The 19,084-nt window shown below is 47.7% G+C and overlaps 1 protein-coding gene across 1 annotated transcript in view; it reads left to right on the forward strand.

Moving 5' to 3' along the window:
• Nucleotides 1-19,084, forward strand: part of EIF2S3 (eukaryotic translation initiation factor 2 subunit gamma) — a 301,191-nt gene that overhangs the window by 91,425 nt on the left and 190,682 nt on the right. The window contains exon 7 of the mRNA XM_085622414.1: nt 9,518-9,652. Within this exon, the coding sequence (XP_085478540.1) occupies nt 9,518-9,652 (135 nt within the window). The remainder of the gene's footprint in view (nt 1-9,517; nt 9,653-19,084) is intronic.

Below are 19,084 nucleotides of genomic sequence, written 5' to 3' on the forward strand. Positions count from 1 at the left end.
CAGTCAATACTTTGAACGCAAGCGTGTGTCCTTCGGAGGAGAGACGCTTATCTATCCGTTGGAAGGCCCTGCACCTCCTCTCAGCCCACTCTCCTACAGTGAGGACGGTGTCCTCTTTACTGGGGTCGATGGCTTCATGCATCTTTCTCACCCCCAATGCACGTCTGCATATGAGGCCTCTGCAGGAATGTCTGGAGGATCAATGGGACCAAAGGCGGGGGCGTTGGGAGGACAAGATTCGTCTGTCCCAACACGCTCTACAGTCTCTGAAATGGTGGTGCTCCTCAGAGAATGTCTGCAAGGGGACTCCCTTTCACAAGGATATTCCGGTCCAAACCATAGTGACCGATGCGTCTCTCCAGGGCTGGGGAGCGCATTCGGGCCCTCTTCAGATTCCGGGGATATGGTCACAGACGGAGATGACTTACCACATCAACTTTTTGGAACTCGGAGCAGTACACTTGGCCCTGAAGGCGTTCCATCCCTCCTTCAAGACGAACTCCCTGCTAATTCAGACGGACAATACTACTACCATGTATTACCTCAACAAGCAGGGGGGCTCCCGTTCACGCACGCTGTCTCGGGAGGTACAGACGATCTGGAATTGGCTGGTGGCCAGGAACCTGACGATCACGGCAACCCATCTGCCGGGAGTGCAGAATGCCCAAGCCGATGCGCTCAGCAGGCTCGTTCAAGAAAATCACGAGTGGGTGCTAAACGACGACGTGCTAAGAGACGTCTTTGCAGAGTGGGGCACTCCGGATATCGATCTGTTCGCTACGGCAGAAAACAGCAAATGCCGCGACTTCGCGTCCAGGTACTACCAACCAGGGACGCTGGGGAATGCCTTATGGATCAGCTGGTCGAACAGCTTTCCCTACGCCTTTCCACCCATTCCCCTGATTCCGGCGGTGCTGATCAAGCTGTCGCAATCCAGAGCCAGGATGATCCTGATTGCTCCGGAGTGGCCGAGGCAATGGTGGTTCACCGACCTTCTTCACCGGTCTGTTCTACCACACCGGCGCCTGCCGTGTCGGCCGGACCTTCTCACGAAATTCGGGGGACAGATGGTTCACCCGGATCTCTCGTCCTTGAGTTTGGCAGCATGGCTCCTGACCTAGTACAGTATGGACACTTGAACCTACCTCAGGACTGTATGGAGATCTTGAAAGAGGCGAAGAGACCGTCTACGAGGACTTCTTACGCCTATAAGTGGAAGAGATTCTGCTTATGGTGCACGGCAAAGGACATTGACCCTACATCCTGTAAAGATGTTATTCTGCCTTATCTGCTGCAGTTAGCTCAATCTGGGCTTAATTTTCAGTCTATTAAAGTTCATCTCGCAGCTTTGACTGCGTATAGTAAGGGCCCTTCCCAAACCTCATTTTTTCAAATCCCTGTGATTAAAGATTTTTTGGAGGGTTTGCGTAAGGTGTTTCCCCCTGTTAGACGACCTTCTCCACCATGGGAATTGAACGTGGTGGTGTCCAGATTAATGAGGGAGCCTTTTGAGCCTATTCATAAGGCTTCTTTGCTGCATTTGTCCTGGAAAGCTGCCTTCCTTGTGGCCATTACATCGGCCAGGAGGGTAAGTGAGATTCAGGCTCTGTGTTGTCAAGAGCCGTATACTGTATTCCATGCTTCTAAAGTAGTAATGCGTACTCATCCTAAGTTTTTACCTAAAGTGATATCTGATTTCCATTTAAATCAAATGATCACTTTGCCTACATTTTTTCAGCATCCCTCCTCTCCGGCGGAGAGGTCTCTGCATTCACTAGATGTGCGTAGGGTGTTGAAATTCTATCTAGATAAGACAAAAGACATCCGCAGGTCGGATCAACTGTTTGTAAATTATGGTTCGGTAAGAACTGGTCTAGCTACCTCAAAACAGTCCATTTCCAGATGGATTGTATCCTGTATTCAGCTTTGTTATCAGAAAGCTAATAAGACGTTAGGGGGTAAGCCTACAGCGCATTCGACTAGGGGCAAAGCAGCGACTACAGCTTTGCTTAGGAATGTTCCTATCGCTGACATTTGTAAGGCTGCCACCTGGAAGTCGGTCCATACGTTTACAAAGCATTACTGCCTGGATTCTGATGCTAGGGCAGATGCGCAGGTTGGACAGGCTTCGCTAGGGAATTTGTTTGCACAGTAATTTGTTGGTGTTTAGTTTTTACTCCACCGCTGTTTGTTGGTTGGGATGGGCTTGCCATTCTATTCATAGATTATGACTATACACAGAGATCCCCTATTACAGAAGGAGTAGTTTCTTACCTGTAACTCCAGTTCTGTAGTAGGGTGTCTCTGTTATAGTCATAAGCGACCCTCCCTCCTCCCCGGTGGAGTAAACTGGCAGTATCAGGCCTGTTGTTATACACCTTCAAAAAGAACTGAAAGTAACTTGCTTTGGCTGTGCATCCTGGGATACCGGGGGTCTCTGGAGAGTTCCTTAAAGGCACGGTATCCTTTTAGCAGACACATAATGACAGCCTATAGGGCTTGTCTGTCCACCCCTTCCTCTCTATTGTTTAAAGGGATTTTGGTGAAGGGAGTGTGATACAATAAAGGAACATGTCAGATGTGAATAAAAATGACATTTAAACTTTATTTTGGCTTTTGTGTTCACTTCAGAGGAAGTGCTGGCCAGTGCAGCCATATTGTTATTAGGCTGTATTATTTTGTCTGTCTCTTAAGTGTCTTTGCAGGTTTGCAAATGCAGGACAGCTTAAGAGATATTTTGATTGCTCCGGGGTCCCCGCACATGGGCGGGACTATTCATAGATTATGACTAACAGAGATACCCCTACTACAGAACTGGAGTTGCAGGTAAGAAACTACTCCTTCTCCTTTCCACCTCAATCAGTCTGTAGAGTTGCCAGTGTTCGTCTCTTAGCCGCACACAGTCTCAGAAAGAGCTCTTCATACCCTAGATGTCAAAAGAGCATTGCTTTATTACATTGAAAGTACACAACTTTTTCGTAAGACCAAACAACTTTTTGTGTCATTCTCACCACCACACAAAGGCAACCCCATATCAAAGTCTGGGATAGCTAGATGGATTGTTAAATGCATACAAATATGCTATCACAAAGCAAAACGTACTTTATCTGTTCCTCCTAAAGCCCACTCTATATGAAATATAGGGGCTTCAATTGCATTTTTAGGAAACATTCCCTTAGATGACATCTGCAAAGCAGCTACATGGTCTACACCGCACACATTCACAAAATACTATTCTGTGGATGTGCAAACAAAACAACAAGCGAGTGTGGGCCAGGCTGTACTCAAAACAGTATTTCAAACTACTGCAACAGGTACTGGTGGTCGCCGCTAGGGATGGGTACTGCTATACAATCTATGCTAAGCTCATATGCCTCGAACGGAAAATGCTACTTACCAGTATGCATCTGTTCTTTGCATGTAGAGCTGCAGATCCACACTCGCCCACCCGCCTCCCTGGCTACCTTTATCTGTTCCAGTACTATCTTATTTAGATGCAGCATACATGGGCATCTTTATGTCTCTTACAAAACTCAATTTCCCTGCTGGCGAAAAACAATCTGAGGATGGAGCCGATGCCCATGCGCAATATAGTCCAAAGGAGGAGTCGCCTATCCCGTGACTTCTAAAGACTTTTCCAGGACAAAAACAAGTGCAAACATCCGTGCCCAACACCAGATGGCAATCTATGCTGTGTGTGTGGATCTGTAGCTCTACATGCCAAGAACAGTTGCATACTGGTATGTAGCATTTTCCTTATCATTTTTAGAGACTGTACAGTAATTTTTTCCGTTTGTCTGGGCTTTCTGGGAGGTATTATATTTTTTGTATTTATTTTATTAATACAGTTGAAAAATAACAAATCGAAAAAGTATATTATACAACAGCCTTTCCAATTTGACATGCACAATAGCTTCAGTGTACATTAATGGTGTTAGACTATCAATATACCGCTCAATTTTTACTTTAGCATAGTCCCACACCAAGCAGTTGTGGCCTGACCAACAGGGCGAGGGTTCAGTCAGTGGTGGAAGCATTTCCCTACTTATTGCCTAGCAGATCTAGGCAGAGGCCCTTTTTTTAAATCATGCACCTGGGCCTTTCGTGTTGTCATGTACATGCTAAAGGGGCTCCATATGTCCTTGGGGGTGAGGCTTTGCTGGCATCATTTCCCTGTAGTTTTCAAGTTTTTCTTGCTAGTGTGATTTATCTGTCAACCAGTCTGTCACCCGTAGGCTGATTTGGTGTCCCTAGTGCATGGCTATTAGATTGTGAACGCTAGCTGGGATATATGTTGCGTATTTGAAGAGAGCGACAAGTGGGCAATCATCTGGTCTAGTGGTCCTAAATTGCTGCATAATTCCAGGCAAGGTGTAAGAAATCGGCATCTATACATCTGCATTTCAAGCAGTGACAGTCTGGGAGATGGCCCATTCTGAAGAGGCCAAGGGTGGAGTGATGCACTGTATGGAGAAACTTGACATGAATAAGTTGTAGTCTGTAGTTGGGTGAGAGCAGGGCTGTCAGCGAGCAGCAGTTTTCCCATTTCTCCTTGGTTAGTTCCTCAGGTAGGTCACCCCGCTAACTATTTAGTGCATTAGGGTCCATCATAAGAGCCTTGTCTTGCATTGTAGCATGTAGGTGTGCAACTAGTTTTTTGGGGGAGGCAAGGATACTGTGTAGGGCATGTAATGGGTCTGGATGTAGTGGAATCCGAAGGGTGTGCATTTTTGCAGGTGCTGCATATTCGATAATAGAGGAAAACATCCAGGGGCGTGCATGTTACTGTGGCAAGCACCTCTCAAAGTGCTAGGAGTTCTCCCTCAGGGTATGGCTCACCCAGTTTCCACAGCCCAGGGGTCATCAGCTGGCGTATTGCCTTTTTTTCGTGGTAGGAGACAGTATCAGTGTTTTGGCAAGTGGCAGGTCAACGGAGTAGAGGCAGCACCTCTCTGCTCTTTGGTGACCGTGCCCTGGACTATGTCAACAGAATCTCCTGATGAAGTTGACGTCTGGCAGATTAGTCGTGAGCGGACACAGATGTGCATTGTCCACCTCAACAGCGGTGTGAGGGAAGTATAGCGTGGGGAGGACCCAAAGGAACGTATATTAGTTCTCAGCACAATAATAATATAGCTCGATGTCAGGAGTTTTCAACCTGTCCTGACTGAAGGGCAAGGTTAATACCTCCCAGGCAAGTCATAGTTGTCGGCCAGCCCACGTCAAGAGCACCAGTAGGCATTAGAGTCTGGTGAAAAACACCCTAGTGAGCTGGATGGGTAGATTGATGACGAGGTATAAGAACTTTGGCAGAACCATCATCTTAGCAATGGACAATCTTCCAGCAAGAGAGTGGCAAGTCAATCCACACCAAGACCTTCTCCTCCAGCCACACAATGGCCCTGCCATAATTCTCAAGCCAGAGCTGGGGCAAGTCTTGGCAGATCATTATTCCCAGGTATTTAATTGCATCCACTGCTCACAAATCCAATTTGTCCATGGCCTTGGTTAAGAGAAGGATCACATATTTGGACAAATTTATCATCATGCCAGTGTGCTCGCTGAAAAGTGTAAATTCTCGTCGTTTTGGAACTAGGTTCTTAGCTGGGTCTTGCACGTTCTCAGTGATGTCATCTGCATACATGGACACCACAACCCTGCGGGCCATGCATTTGAGACCTCTGTCTGAATGACGCTTCTGCACCCGGGCAACTAGTAGTTCCATAGCAATTGTCTATAATATAGGGGAAAGTAGGCATCCTTGTCAGGTCCCTCTGTTTATTCATAATTCATAGAGGTTCAGAAGTGATGCCATTGATTAGGAGCCTGGCCGTCTGGGAGGTATAGAGGAGGCGGACCCAGCACAGGAACAAGGGGCTAAAGCTAATACGTGGCAGCAGAGTGAAAAGAAATTGTCATTCGAGTGAGTCGAATGCATTCGTGGCATCAAGGAAAACAGCCATCGCTGGGAGTCGCAACTATAGAATTTGAAGCAAAGAGATGAAGTTTGGCAAGTTATGTGCAGTAGAGCACCCAGGGATGAAGCCGGATTGGTCTGGTCTAACAATAGTAGGAAGGAAGGGAAGTATTTTGTTCACAAGCATGCGAGCTAGGATTTTGTTATCCGCATTAATTGTAGAGTAGCCTGCAGGAGTCGTAGAGGTTTGCTTGTTTTCCAGGTTTCAGGATAGTGACTGTGAGTCTCGTGGACCGATGGAGGCAATTTGTCAGTCTCTCTAGCCTCTTCATACATTGTCAGGAGGTGTAAAGCAAGGTCTGCCGCATAAGTCTTATAAAATTGCGTTGTTAGGCCATTCAGACCAGGTACTTTGTCCGTGGGCATGGTACTAATGGCCTGAAGTATGCCCTCCATTGTGAATATGGTATCTAGGAGCTGCCTGCTGCAGTTATCTGGCCAGAGGAGCTGAATTGGTAAAGGTATTTGGCAAGCATGTTAGGAGGGGGCACTCTGTCGTGGAACCGTGCTAACTAACTTGCGTCTGCTGATTCAAAGTATTAAAGTTCAAGATCTCCCAATTCGCCCTCTAGCTCTTGCAGTCACCTGCGTATATGGAGGAGTACCCCAGCCTGTTTGGTTATGCGAATACCTCGCATGCTGTCCTTAAATGCCTCCCAGAGGACTCCAGGCGGAGAAAATGAGCCAGAGTTCTGCTTATAGGAGTAAGCAATATCGCTACCTATATCTGATCTGCACAAGGTGTCCATTAGAACGATGGGGGTGAGGGGGGGTGGAGCCTCCACACAAAGGCACGGCTTAGGCCCGGATCACAGTGAACTTTAGGGCCACAGGTGCATGGTCTATCCATGTGTGCGCACAATGTCTGACATTCCATGTTTTCGAGCAGATTTCTTTGGTGACCAGCCATTAATCTATGCGTGACTACATGCCCATCGATGGTGTGAAACCTGTTCCCTCCTAGTCAGTGGTGCCTGGCACGCCACATAGCAATTAGGTCTTGATCAGCTAGGAGTGACTGCAGCATTCCCAACTTGTTGACTAACCTCATCCCCCTAATCCCCCAAGGAGATCAACAAAAAGATAAGTAGGTGGAATCAATCCTGGGGTTAGCATGGCAAGACTGGTCTCTCTCTCCAGTCGATGAAAGGGGTGGAGGGCCCAGTGTGGGATTAGTTTATAAATGAGCAGATCAAGATTAATAATTGTTACTGAGAGGACTGCTGAACTTGATTTCTGCCTGTGAGACATGGGTGCCCAACCTCTTGGCTTGTTTGCTGCTGAATTTCATTGCAAGCTTGGGGTCAGTAAAGTAGTGTTCCTTATAATTTAGCAGGGTGTGAATTTTGGCTGGATAAATGAGGGCCTATGTTAAGTCCGCTTTTGCCAGGTGGCGCTTAACAGGGAGGAACTCTTGGCGGGCAGCTTTTCCAGCCTGGGGAAAGTTAGGGTAGAAAGACAATTTATTACCTTGATAATGGATTCCCCTTTTCGCCAGCGATGCGTAGGATAGTGTTGCAGTCTAGTTAGTGCAGTAGGCGAGCAATGATGGGATTCGCCAGTGAGCCCTTTCTACAGAGAAGATCGTATTCAGCTGGTTGCCGAAAAGATTACGGAGACGTGTTTCCATGTAGTTCTCGACAGCAGTCATGGGGGTGATCTCTGGGAGTCCCAAGACTCAAATGCTATTTCTTCTGGATCGTGTCTTTGGTTGTCATTTTTTACCTTGATGATCGCAAGGGCTTTGTCCATCTGAAGGAGATGCTCATTTTTGGTCGCTGTGCAATCCTCCAAGGCTCGCTGCTCCAATTGATCTAGGCGATCATCCTGTTTCTCTAGGCTATGGCTCTTGCAATCCAATCAAGTGGTGAGCGCATCTATCTTGGAATCGATAGTTTTGAGGCCGGTGTGCACATTTGCACAGAGCTCCAGGACGTTGATGTTGTCTCTCGATGCTTCTTGTCCATCGGCAGGTGTCCAGCTCATCCTCAGCCTAGTGGGCTGTATCTTGTCAAATGACAATTTAGTGTGCTGCTTGTCTATCTTCCCCATGCTGGAGGACACCTGCAGGCCCAGGTGAAGGCGCCGCCCCAGAAAACGAAGGGGATGGGGGCAGGAAATGGGGGGTGGGGGGTGCTCCCACCAATACCCAGCTGGGAGTTCAAGTAGGCCTTGGAGTGCTTTTCCAGCGGTGCAAGATGGAGAGCCACATTAAATCCATTAGCGTCGTCCCCCCCCCCCGTCCCCCCCCTCACCTCCTGGCCTGGGTGATCCGCGAAGGTGTCAGTGGTAGCTCAAGTACAGGATAACAAGTGCATTATTCGCTGGGCCGGTAGAGCTTCACAGAGTGGCGGTCATCTTGCAGCCTGGCTCACGCCATCCACCTAGGTGGTATTCATAGCTCCTTGAAAAGTGGTTAAACCCCTTTCTGGAGAAAGGGAAAAAAGGCTAGGACTTTTCAAGAAGGTCCCTGGCAGTAATGCAGTGAATAATAAATGACTAAATGTGTAACGAGAGAAGTGAATAGGAACAGAAGATGGAGAAATAGACAACAAAGGAACCAGGAGGAGAATTCACGATTATATGTGTATAATGATATGGTGTAAAGACGGCCCTGACGACAAAGATTCTGACTGAATGTAATTTCAACTGATAGTCTCCTCTCCACTCTCCCCTCCCCACTCCACTCTCCACACTCCACTCCACTCCACACTCCACTCCACTCCACTTTCACCTGCTTCCCACTTGTATAGAAGCACCGGAAATGATTGTGCAGGGTCAGAACAGTTTAGTTCCTATGTCCTTTGGAACAGTCAAGTCAAAGAAGAGCATTAAACCTGAGAAGCTTGCAAACATTTACGTGCATCAGCCAACAAGTCGGCTAACCCTGCCTCATAGCATGTAGGAGGCAGGCAAGATGGCTATTAGTTGTGGTTCGTTTTTCCTGCAAGTGTGACTTCTGATGGCTGCTTTTGTTTATGCTCATAGACTTACATCATCACTTTGCATTTTTAGGTCTTTTTTTTATGGAACACTTTAAGTTGAAAACGGTTCCTCTGATATGATTTTGACTATTATGGGGTTATTTTTCTCATTTTTATGAAATTTAGTTTGGGACTTTTACTGTTGTTTTTGTGCGTCTTAAAAACGTAATGCTTATTTCTTTGAGGAAAGCCTTCTCCCACAAAAAAGGCTGTAAGCTATTAATGATTATCAATGAAGACACATGATTATTTTTAAATGTACTTTGTATTTTTCTACTTTGTGCATGGTGGATGGATGATTTACACCGTGCAGTAAGAAGCATTTATCTGCTTGGAATTATGAATGTAAGAAAAATTGATGAATACAAAAACTTTTAAATGTCTGGTGTATTTAGACCTAGAAAAAAAAAAAGTGTTGAATGTCCAAAGGTTTCAGAACACTAAAGAGCAACGTATTAAAGGTATATATTATGTTATTATGTGTGTGATATCCTGGCTGCCGGGACAATGGATTTTGCATTCCAACGTTATCATTTTATTGCTTCTTATTTAACAGGCACTGTGGCAGAAGGAGCTCCAATTATTCCAATCTCTGCTCAGCTGAAGTACAACATTGAAGTAGTCTGTGAATATATAGTGAAAAAAATTCCAGTGCCTCTCAGAGATTTCACGTCAGAGCCACGACTTATTGGTAAGAAGGCCAGGAAATGTGTTTTGTACCATGGAAAGTAACACTCATGCTATAATTTTAAGTGGATTCTGCATAGCCATAATTTTACAGATTTCTTCAAAGAGAGCAGGCTAACTTGCTTACATATTGACTCTAGATCGGTTTTCTTTTAAAATTTGTGCTCCGTCTCGAAAATGGGAAAGCGCAAGCCTGTGGAAGTCATCCTAAAGCCGTACCAGCACCTCTCTGGATGGGTATCTAAAGAGGGCAGTAGGAAATAAATTGAGTTAGCGGAGTAGTTTGTCACATTCTTCACCTTCTTTTACATCTTCCCGTGCACTTCAGGCTTCACCAGCGCAGTCAACTGCCGATACAAGAGCTAGATCTACCTATTCAGATTTGGGGACAGGCACTTCAAACACCCCTCCCCTGCGCGTCTTCCTTGAAGTCCGAGGAGCTACAACCTCAACCGCGTAGCGTTTCCCCTAGGGGCCCAGCCAGTAAAAGGAAGGGGATTAAAGCAGGAGATAAATCGAGGCAACCATGCCCCATCACCAACTCTCCTTGTAGGTCTACTGAGGCATTAGAAAAAGACAAAATAGTGCACTTTATGAAGGCCTTATCCATTAGATTTTTGGAGACTCTGGTGGGTAAACTTAAACAAATCTATGAACGGTTGAGTGTAATTGAATCCGAGTTATGCAAGTGTAATTCACCCTCAGCTGCCCAGTAGCAGGTTGTAGTGTCCCCAGTTAACCCCATTGTACGGATATTATTTTTTTTAGCACTTTGCCCACTATACCAGAGTCCACTGCTGCTTCGTCCGCAGGAAACAGTCTGCTAAATGGTATGCTTGCAAATAAACCGAGTGTGGCCTCGTTTGTGCAGCTCAGAGCCCAACTCATTCCATCGGGTTGGATATGGGGAAGGGAGGTTGGGTTTGTGTGGGTGTTAGACTTGGGGGTCTCTAGTTGGCACAGGTATGCACTTGTGACAAATAGGGACCCTTGCCTCTAGTCAGGGTAAGGGGGTACACTCCTAAAATAACCCCTGCTCACCCCCTTGGTAGCTTGGCACGAGCAGACCTGCATATCTCAGAGGCAGTGTGTAAAGCATTTGTGAACACATACAGTAATCAAGTGCCAACACTACAGATGGACACCACACAGGTTTTATATCTTAAATAAGTATTCTTTATATAGATTTACCACAAGACCATTAAACGACAAAAATACACAATGCTGTTACTTAGATGGTAGAATTTTGCTTAGTTCTCCTAAGTTCTTAAATGCGACACTTTAAGTCAATGTACCTTTTAGATGCGACCCGCAGGGCAACGAAAGTGTTGCAACGATGTTGATGCGATGACGTTTTTGGTGCAAAGAAATAAAGACGTGAAGATCTTCCAGATGCGGCACGCTTCTCCGATGTTGCGATAAGACTCGATGCTGCAGCGGCGACACACTTTACCCAATGCGACGACAGCGGCCTTGGCAGCGACACTCTTCTCTGACGTTTGTGAGACGCTTCCGCTCAATGCGATGTTGCAGCGGCGACACCCCTTCCCGCAATGCGACGACAGCAGCTCCGACGGCAGCACGCTTCTCCGTGGATGCGAGGCGCTTTTCTTGATGCGGTGCATTGCGACAACTACGATGGCTGCGATGGCGACACGCTTCTTCCTTGATGCGAGACTTCTCTTGGTGCGATGCATCAGCTACGATGGCTGCGATAGCGACACACTTCTTCGGTGTTGCGAGACACTTCCTGGATGATGCAAGACGCTTCCGCTCGATGCGATGCTGCAGCGGTGACACACTTTACGAGATGCGACGACAACAGCTCTGACGGCGGCACGCTTCTCCTTCTTGAGTCGCGCTTCCAGCTCCTTGAGACACGCAGTCCCTCAGAAGGCCCAACAACAGCAGCAGGCACTTCCAAAGAACTCTGGGAAGTTGGGGGGTGAAGTCTGTTGTTCCTGAGACTTCAGCAGGAGGCAAGCTCTTTTCCAAGCCCTTGGAGATCCTTCACAAGTTGAGCAAAAGTGTTTACACAGTTCCTTTTTCCTCCCTTTGGCAGTAGGCAACCACTGCAGGCCAATCCCCCAGTTTCAGGGATAGTTTCTCCTCAGCTTCTTCTTGGTTCCTCTCCTCAGCAGCGTTTCTTCTGGTTTCCCAAAGTGATCTAAATTCTTGGGATCAGGGTCCCAATACTTATATCCCAAAATCCTTTGTCCTCTGAAGCCAGAGGGGCCTTTGCCTTGTTCAAACCAGTTCTCGTCAGTCCTGGAGCACTTTGTTTACCTGACTCCTTCTTTCCTTTCAGAGTGCAGAGCAGAGACATCAGACACACCACAGGAGGTGGAGCCAGCATTGTGGAGGGAAGGCACAGCCCTATTCAGGCCCCAGGTGCAACTCCTCCCACCCATCTAGATGCAGATCTCTCTATTCACCACTGGGACACCTCACCCTGTCTCCTGGAATTCCCCAGCCCTGTCACTCAAAACTCCAGACCGGGAATACACAGCCTAGCAGAGGCATGTTTGAATGGTTATACAAGAAAATGCCTACTTTCTAAAAGTGGCATTTTCAAACACAGAATATTAAAACCAACTTCACTAAAATATGTATTTTATCATTCTGAGTTCAGGCATACTAAATTCGAATTTCTACCATGTTCCCTGAGTCAGTTAGGATTATAAGATGTAATAACCAAACTGCCAATTCTGGCCTATGGAGAACATGTAGCCTTGCAATAGTGAAAAACGAAAATTGCTGTAATTCACTATTAGAACATGCCACACATACCAGGGCATGCCCTACCTTATACTTACAATGCATCCTGCCCTTGGGCCTACCATAGGGGTGTCTGATATGAAGAAAAGGGAAGGTTTAGGGACTGGCAAGTGGGTGCACTTGCCCAGTCAGCATGACAGTACCAGACTGCAATGGCAGACCTTAGACACACTTTTACAGGCTGCTTCTGTGGGCGGCACAACCAGTGCTGCAAGCCCAGCAGCAGCATTTGGATTTACAAGCCCTGGGCACTCCCATTGCTCTGTACTAGGGTCTGACAGGTAAACCAAACCAACCAATCATGGAATCACAAATCATACATTAATTTAACATGGGGAGCACTTGCACTGTGGCACTGGACAGCAGTGGCACAGTGCCCTGAGCAGCTAACACCAGCAAAAATACATGAGGCAACAGCAAAAAATGGAAGGGAGACCCATGCCAATGTGCCAGGTTTAACAGTGGGACATCCAAGATAATGGGGGCTGCCCTGGCCAATGAAGTAAACTTCATGTCGGTCAACTTGCCTCCTGATACATGTACATATGTGATTGTACCAGCAAGCAAAGCTCAAAAATGTAAACCGTTATTAAAACAGTGTTCGAGGCATATGAGCTGCAGATCACACACTTAGCATAGATCGCCATCTGGTGTTGGGCCCAGATGTTTGCACTTCTTTTTGTCCTGGAAAAGTCTTTGGAAGTCACAAGATAGGTGACTCCTCCTTTGGACTATTGTGCTCATGGGCATCTGCTCCATCCTCAGATTGTTTTTTTCCACCATTGGGCTCGGATGTGTTTGTCGCGCTCCAGTTCGGAACCGTTACCGATTCCATTTTCGACGCGCAATCCTTCACCCTTTCGACGGTATTGTCTCGATCGCGAACCCTAATTGTCGCGCTTCTCTCCAAATCGAAGTCCTCGATTCCGATCGGCGACGAAGGCCTTCGGGCTACTTGGGCCTTGGCTTCTGGCTTATGGAAAGGGCGCCCTTCAAGAAGTGTCCTCAGTGTGGGTCGAAGTTTCCCCACACTGATCTGCATGAGGTGTGCAACATCTACCTTTCACCAGAGCACGAGGCCAGAGACTGTCCAGCTTGTGCCTCTTTCCACTCCAAGAAGACCATTCGGGACCGACGCGCGTGAAGCACCATGGATCGCTCGTCGACATCAATCCTGGATGGCATCTTCCAAGAGGGCGTCGACGTGCCGGAGAGAGAGCTGGTCGAAGAAAGCCTCGGCAGCGCCTCAGAAGTCGATGACTATGACGTCGAAGAGATCACTCCGGCGCAGCACGTCATAAGTAAGAGCGTCCACCCCGACCCCCCTCCCTGCACACGAGAGACTGCTTCCCATGCCCGCCCTCTGGCCCGGCAAAGAAGCCTACTAAGCCTTCAGGCAGCTCGGGGTTGAGTCAGCCTGCCGTCGTTACTGAAACACAATCACCGGCACCGAAAAAGAGACAGCCCTCCTCCTCCTCCCATGCCGACTGCTGCTTCCACATCCACTCACACGGCACCAAAACCGACAAGCACCGATTCGTCGACACCGAAAAGACATTCGGAGCCGAACAAAAAAACACTCCCAAAGGATTCGGAGCCAAGGAAAGCCTCGGAACCGAAAAAACAAGTTCCACAGGCCAAGAAGACTGTAAAAACGCATGGCTCCAAACCAAAACAACACAGAACCACTGCAGAGTCGGTGCCGAAGAAGCCTACGGAGCCGAAACGCTCGGCACCGAAAGACCAACCTCCAGCAGAAGAGCTGTTCACACCAGACCCTGCTCAAATTACTCTAATAAGGGATCCTAAAACTGGTCAATTAACTCTTAGTTCTAGGAAAAGACCACTAGATGCGCCTGCACCGGCTCCACCACCTAAAAAGAAGGACTTTGCCACATCTCCTCTAAGAGTCCCTTCTCTACCTCCTCCATCTCCTCCACCTCCCCCACCAAACCGTTCCCCTACACCATCTCCTACACCAGTAGACGATGATGACTCCTTGGATGACATAGGGGAGTGTCCAGACAATGTGCCACTAGGGGATCCTAGCCGACCTTCTTCCCCAGACCCCTGGGATGATTATAACATGCCAGATGTCCCTAATGTTCCACAGGATGACATCTACCCCTCCAGGCCTTCCCCTCCAGAGGACACCATGGGCTTTAATCAGCTCGTACGCAGAGTAGCCCATTACCACGGGTTTGACTTGCATACAGACCACATAGAGCAGGATTTCCTAATGGATACGTTTGACACCAATCAAAGGTCCACCTCAATACTACCTATGCCTAAAGGGGTTATTAAGCATGCACCTGAAGTCTTTAAAGATCCTGTTAGGGCTCGAGTTGTTATCCCCAGGATCGAGGAAAAATATAAAGTGGCCCCTGGTGACCCAGCTTACATTAAAGGCCCAGTACCCTTGGACTCCCTGGTAGTTTCTAATGCTAGGAAGAGGGCGAATTCCCTGACAGGTGACGCTCCACCACCCGACAGTCTAAACTCTTGGACTCCTCCGGCAAAAGAACAGCCTCACAGGCGGCTAATATATGGCGCATCGCCAACACTCAGGCGCTGTTAGCCAGGTATGATAGGGCACATTATGATGAACTAGAGTCTATAATGCAGCACCTCCCAGATAAATACAACAAGCATTGACACAGCCAATAGGTCTCGCCTTTGGGACCTTATAAGTGTTTAGCCATGCAACAGTTGCATAACTAAATACTTATAAGGTCCCAAAAGCGAGACCTGTTGGCTATGCCAAGTGGCCGCGAAAGTGATCGCGATCAAACATCAAAGCGGCCGCGAAAGTGAAAGTAATCGCAGTCAAGCGCGGGGCGCGTGCCCGCGCACATGCACTGTAGCTCTAGGCTGGCCTGGTAGCACTTTTTGGAGCCCTCTCAATAAGTCTCGCCAGACCAGCCCATGCGCTGGGTCAGGCGAGACCTAAAAACAGGGCCAATGAACTCGTACAGGAGGGTAAGCTTATCACCAACACCTCCATCCGTTGCGCTCTTGACGTGTCAGACACCGCCTACAGAGCGGTAAACACAAGTGTCCTTTTGCGTAGGCATGCCTGGCTACGCATCTCTGGTTTTAAACCTGAAGTTCAAAGTTACATACTCAACCAGCCATTTGATCAGGGGCACCTATTTGACCCAAATGTAGATTCATCCCATGAAAAGATGAAAAAGGATACGGACACAGCTAAATCAATGGGAGCCTTGCAGTTGCAAGCTCCCAGACGTTCTTTCGTCGCTAACCTTACAAGGGCACCCCCAGAGGCTACTCCTCAGACAACTCCTCCGACAACCCCTCCACCTCTTACAAGGCTCCCTCCCAGTCTAGGTTTACAAGGGGTTACCAGAGAGGAGGCTACAGAGGAAACAGTAATAAAGACAGAGGCAAGACTAACAACACCCGCTCTGCCTCCACCCCTACCCAATGACTTTCCTCCACTTCCCCCAGACCATTCCACTCCGGCTTGGGGAAGACTACAACAGTTCCTGCCTGTCTGGACCAACATCACTACAGACAGGTGGGTGCGACAAATAGTCCAATCAGGTTACTGTCTGGAACTTAATTCTACCCCCCCACACATACCACCCAAACAACGCCCAATGTCATCAGAACACTTATCTCTGCTAAAGCAGGAGGTGATCTCCCTCCTACAAAAGGGTGCAATAGAACCAGTTCTCCTGTTTTTTGTTGGTGCAGGGGTTTACTCCCTGTATTTTCTCATACCAAAGAAGGACGGCTCTCTCAGGCCTATTCTAGACCTCAGACCTCTTCTAGACCTCAGACCTCTAAACCTGTGCATACAATCACACCACTTTCACATGGTTACACTCCAGCAGGTCCTACCTCTTCTTTCACAATGCTAATTCCTTGCTACTCTAGAACTCAAGGACGCCTATTTCCATATTCCCATTCACGCAGCTCACAGGAAGTATCTAAGATTTGCAGTGGACGGTCAACACTATCAATTCAAAGCACTCCCTTTCGGTGTCACAACAGCACCACGGGTTTCACCAAGTGCCTAGCGGTAGTGGCAGCCCACTTAAGAAGACTACACATTCACGTCTTCCCATATCTGGACGACTGGCGCATAAAAGCCAGCTCATACAGTCAGTGTGTACATCACACTCACACCACTATCCAACTACTTCACAACTTGGGGTTCACAGTAAACTACGCAAAGTCTCATTTACAACCGTCCCACATACAACAATGCCACAATAGACACCTCAAAAGCATTAGCCTATCCCAACCAGGATAGCAAGCATGCAAGCTCTCATAACCAAATTTCAGCCTCAACACTCTTTCCCAGCATGAGTGTTCATGCTGCTTATAGTGATGAAGGCCTCTTGCATACTTATAGTACCTCATGCAAGACTCCAGATGCGTCCTCTCCAAGAGTGCTTAGCACGCCAATGGAACCAGGCTCAAGGTCAGCTAACAGATCTGGTGATGTTAGACTAGAGGTCTTCAAACTTTTGGATGCCGAGACCCCCCTGTCAACATTTTGAGGCGTAAGGACCCCCTCTTGACAAAAATGTCTAAACCTGTTGACTAAATTGCGTGGGATGAAAATGTAAATAAGGTTATGTTGTAACGCTTTTCGCCCTAAGTGGGATGGGTATTCCCAGACGTGGGACCCGTGCTCACTACGCCACTGGAGTCAAGCTATCCTGGCTGATGACGGCTGATAGCCAGAAACCGGTCCTAGGATGCTTGATTCCGGTCCAGGGAAGACATGGCTTGGCAGTTCGGGCTGGACTGTTCCCATGAGGCACAGGGTCAAGACTGATTTGCATATGGCCATGTCTGAACTGGGGTGGCGTAGTGGGCAAAAGAACGATGGATTTAACCCAGATCTCTTGACTGGGGGAGAATGTCTGCATTGTCAGCATTCCGTCCATCATTTGTTTGTTGTAACGCGTATTTTGGGATAGCATTGCTTCATTATTTTGATATTTGTTACACACAGTAACGCTGAGGAAAGATTTCACCCAATCAGTACCCATTTATAACCAAAATACAGCAATTATCATCAGAAAGATTTCAAGTCAACGTTTGTGAAGGGCCTTCCACTCTGCAGCAATACGTGCTGCCACATTAGAAGCTCACCTGGCCCTGACCGGAAGAAGCAGGGGTCCCTTAAAACCCTGGCGGTTTTGTGTAGAGTTAAGCCTTTTACCCATGCAGCTTTCCTCTCACCCTCTCCCTTCCATCCCTCTCTCCTCTCCTAACCCCGGATCCCTCTCTCACTTTGCAGGTCATTTTCTTTCACCCCTTTTTACAACTTCTGAACTCTCCCCATTCAACCTCTCACTTCACCTTTAATCACCTCTTGCCATTCTGTCCTTTCACTGCCCTCATCTCTAACAGTCTCTCACATTTATCTCATGGCCTCTCTGGCCCTGTCACCTCCCGTGCCCCTCAGCACTTCTCATTCACCTCGTCTCTTCATTCAAATTTTTGTCTATTTGTATCTTACACCTCTCCAGTCCCCCCATTCCTCTTTCACATCTCCCCTTTGTTCTAACAGATGCCCTCACCTTTGGATCACACTCACTTCTTGCGTGTCCACACTTCTCTTCGGCAATTCACATTTCTCCTCATCCCTGACCTCTTCAATCAAATTCTCTCACTCCCTTGCTGTCCTCTCTCATTTTGGGTGGGGATGCAAGTTCAGAATGGGATGAATGAATGTATGATTACTGATGGGCTTGTTTGAGTGAGTTGCATATTGAGTAGTGAGGGGGACAGGTGAGTGAAGTGTCACATGAGTGCAGGATGAGTAGTGTACTCGTGTGACTGCAGGTTGAGGTATAGTGTGAGCAGGACAAGTGCATTTTGAGAGCAGAGTGATCACTGAGTGCAAGGTGAGCGGGTGAATGGTGCAAGTGCATGTGATCCGTGTGAGTGCATTGTGATCACTGTGAGTGCAAGGTGAGCGGGTGAATGGTGCAAGTGCATGGTGATCAGTGTGAGTGCATTGTGATCGCTGTGAGTGCAAGGTGAGCGGGTGAATGGTGCAAGTGCATGGTGATCAGTGTGAGTGCATTGTGATCGCTGTGAGTGCAAGGTGAGCGGGTGAATGGTGCAAGTGCATGGTGATCAGTGTGAGTGCATTGTGATCACTGTGAGTGCAGGGTGACCGTGACAATGAAGGGCGAGAATGAGGAATGAGTTGTCTGAATGCAGGGTGCATTCCCAGACCCATGAAGTAACTCAGCATATTATTGACGGGGCGTAGACTTTAAGATCTAAGTTAAACTATTGCGGCATTAATCGGGGATCGAGGGTGAAGGAAATAAATAATGTGCTGATCCTGCAACAAACTTCCAGTCCTATGGTTAGGGTTGCCAGCAGATTATTTTGGTGGCCCAGTCGGTACAAAAAAAAAGTCACTTAAAGCGGTATTTTCAGCGCTTATCTGTGCATACTTCCCAGGGCCGGCTTTAGTGCTGGTGGTGCCCTGTGCGACCATGTTTGTTGGTGCCCCCCACAATGACCACCCCCACCACGGATTCTCTCACTAGCACCCTTTAACAGTGACCAAGTCTCCATAACCCCACACTCTCAGATGCATTGAATTAGTTATATAGTGCCACTCATACCAGTGTAGGGTGTCCGAGCACTTTGCATCACA

The sequence above is a fragment of the Triturus cristatus genome, chromosome 8, assembly GCF_964204655.1.
Source record: "Triturus cristatus chromosome 8, aTriCri1.1, whole genome shotgun sequence".
NCBI lineage: Eukaryota > Metazoa > Chordata > Amphibia > Caudata > Salamandridae > Triturus > Triturus cristatus.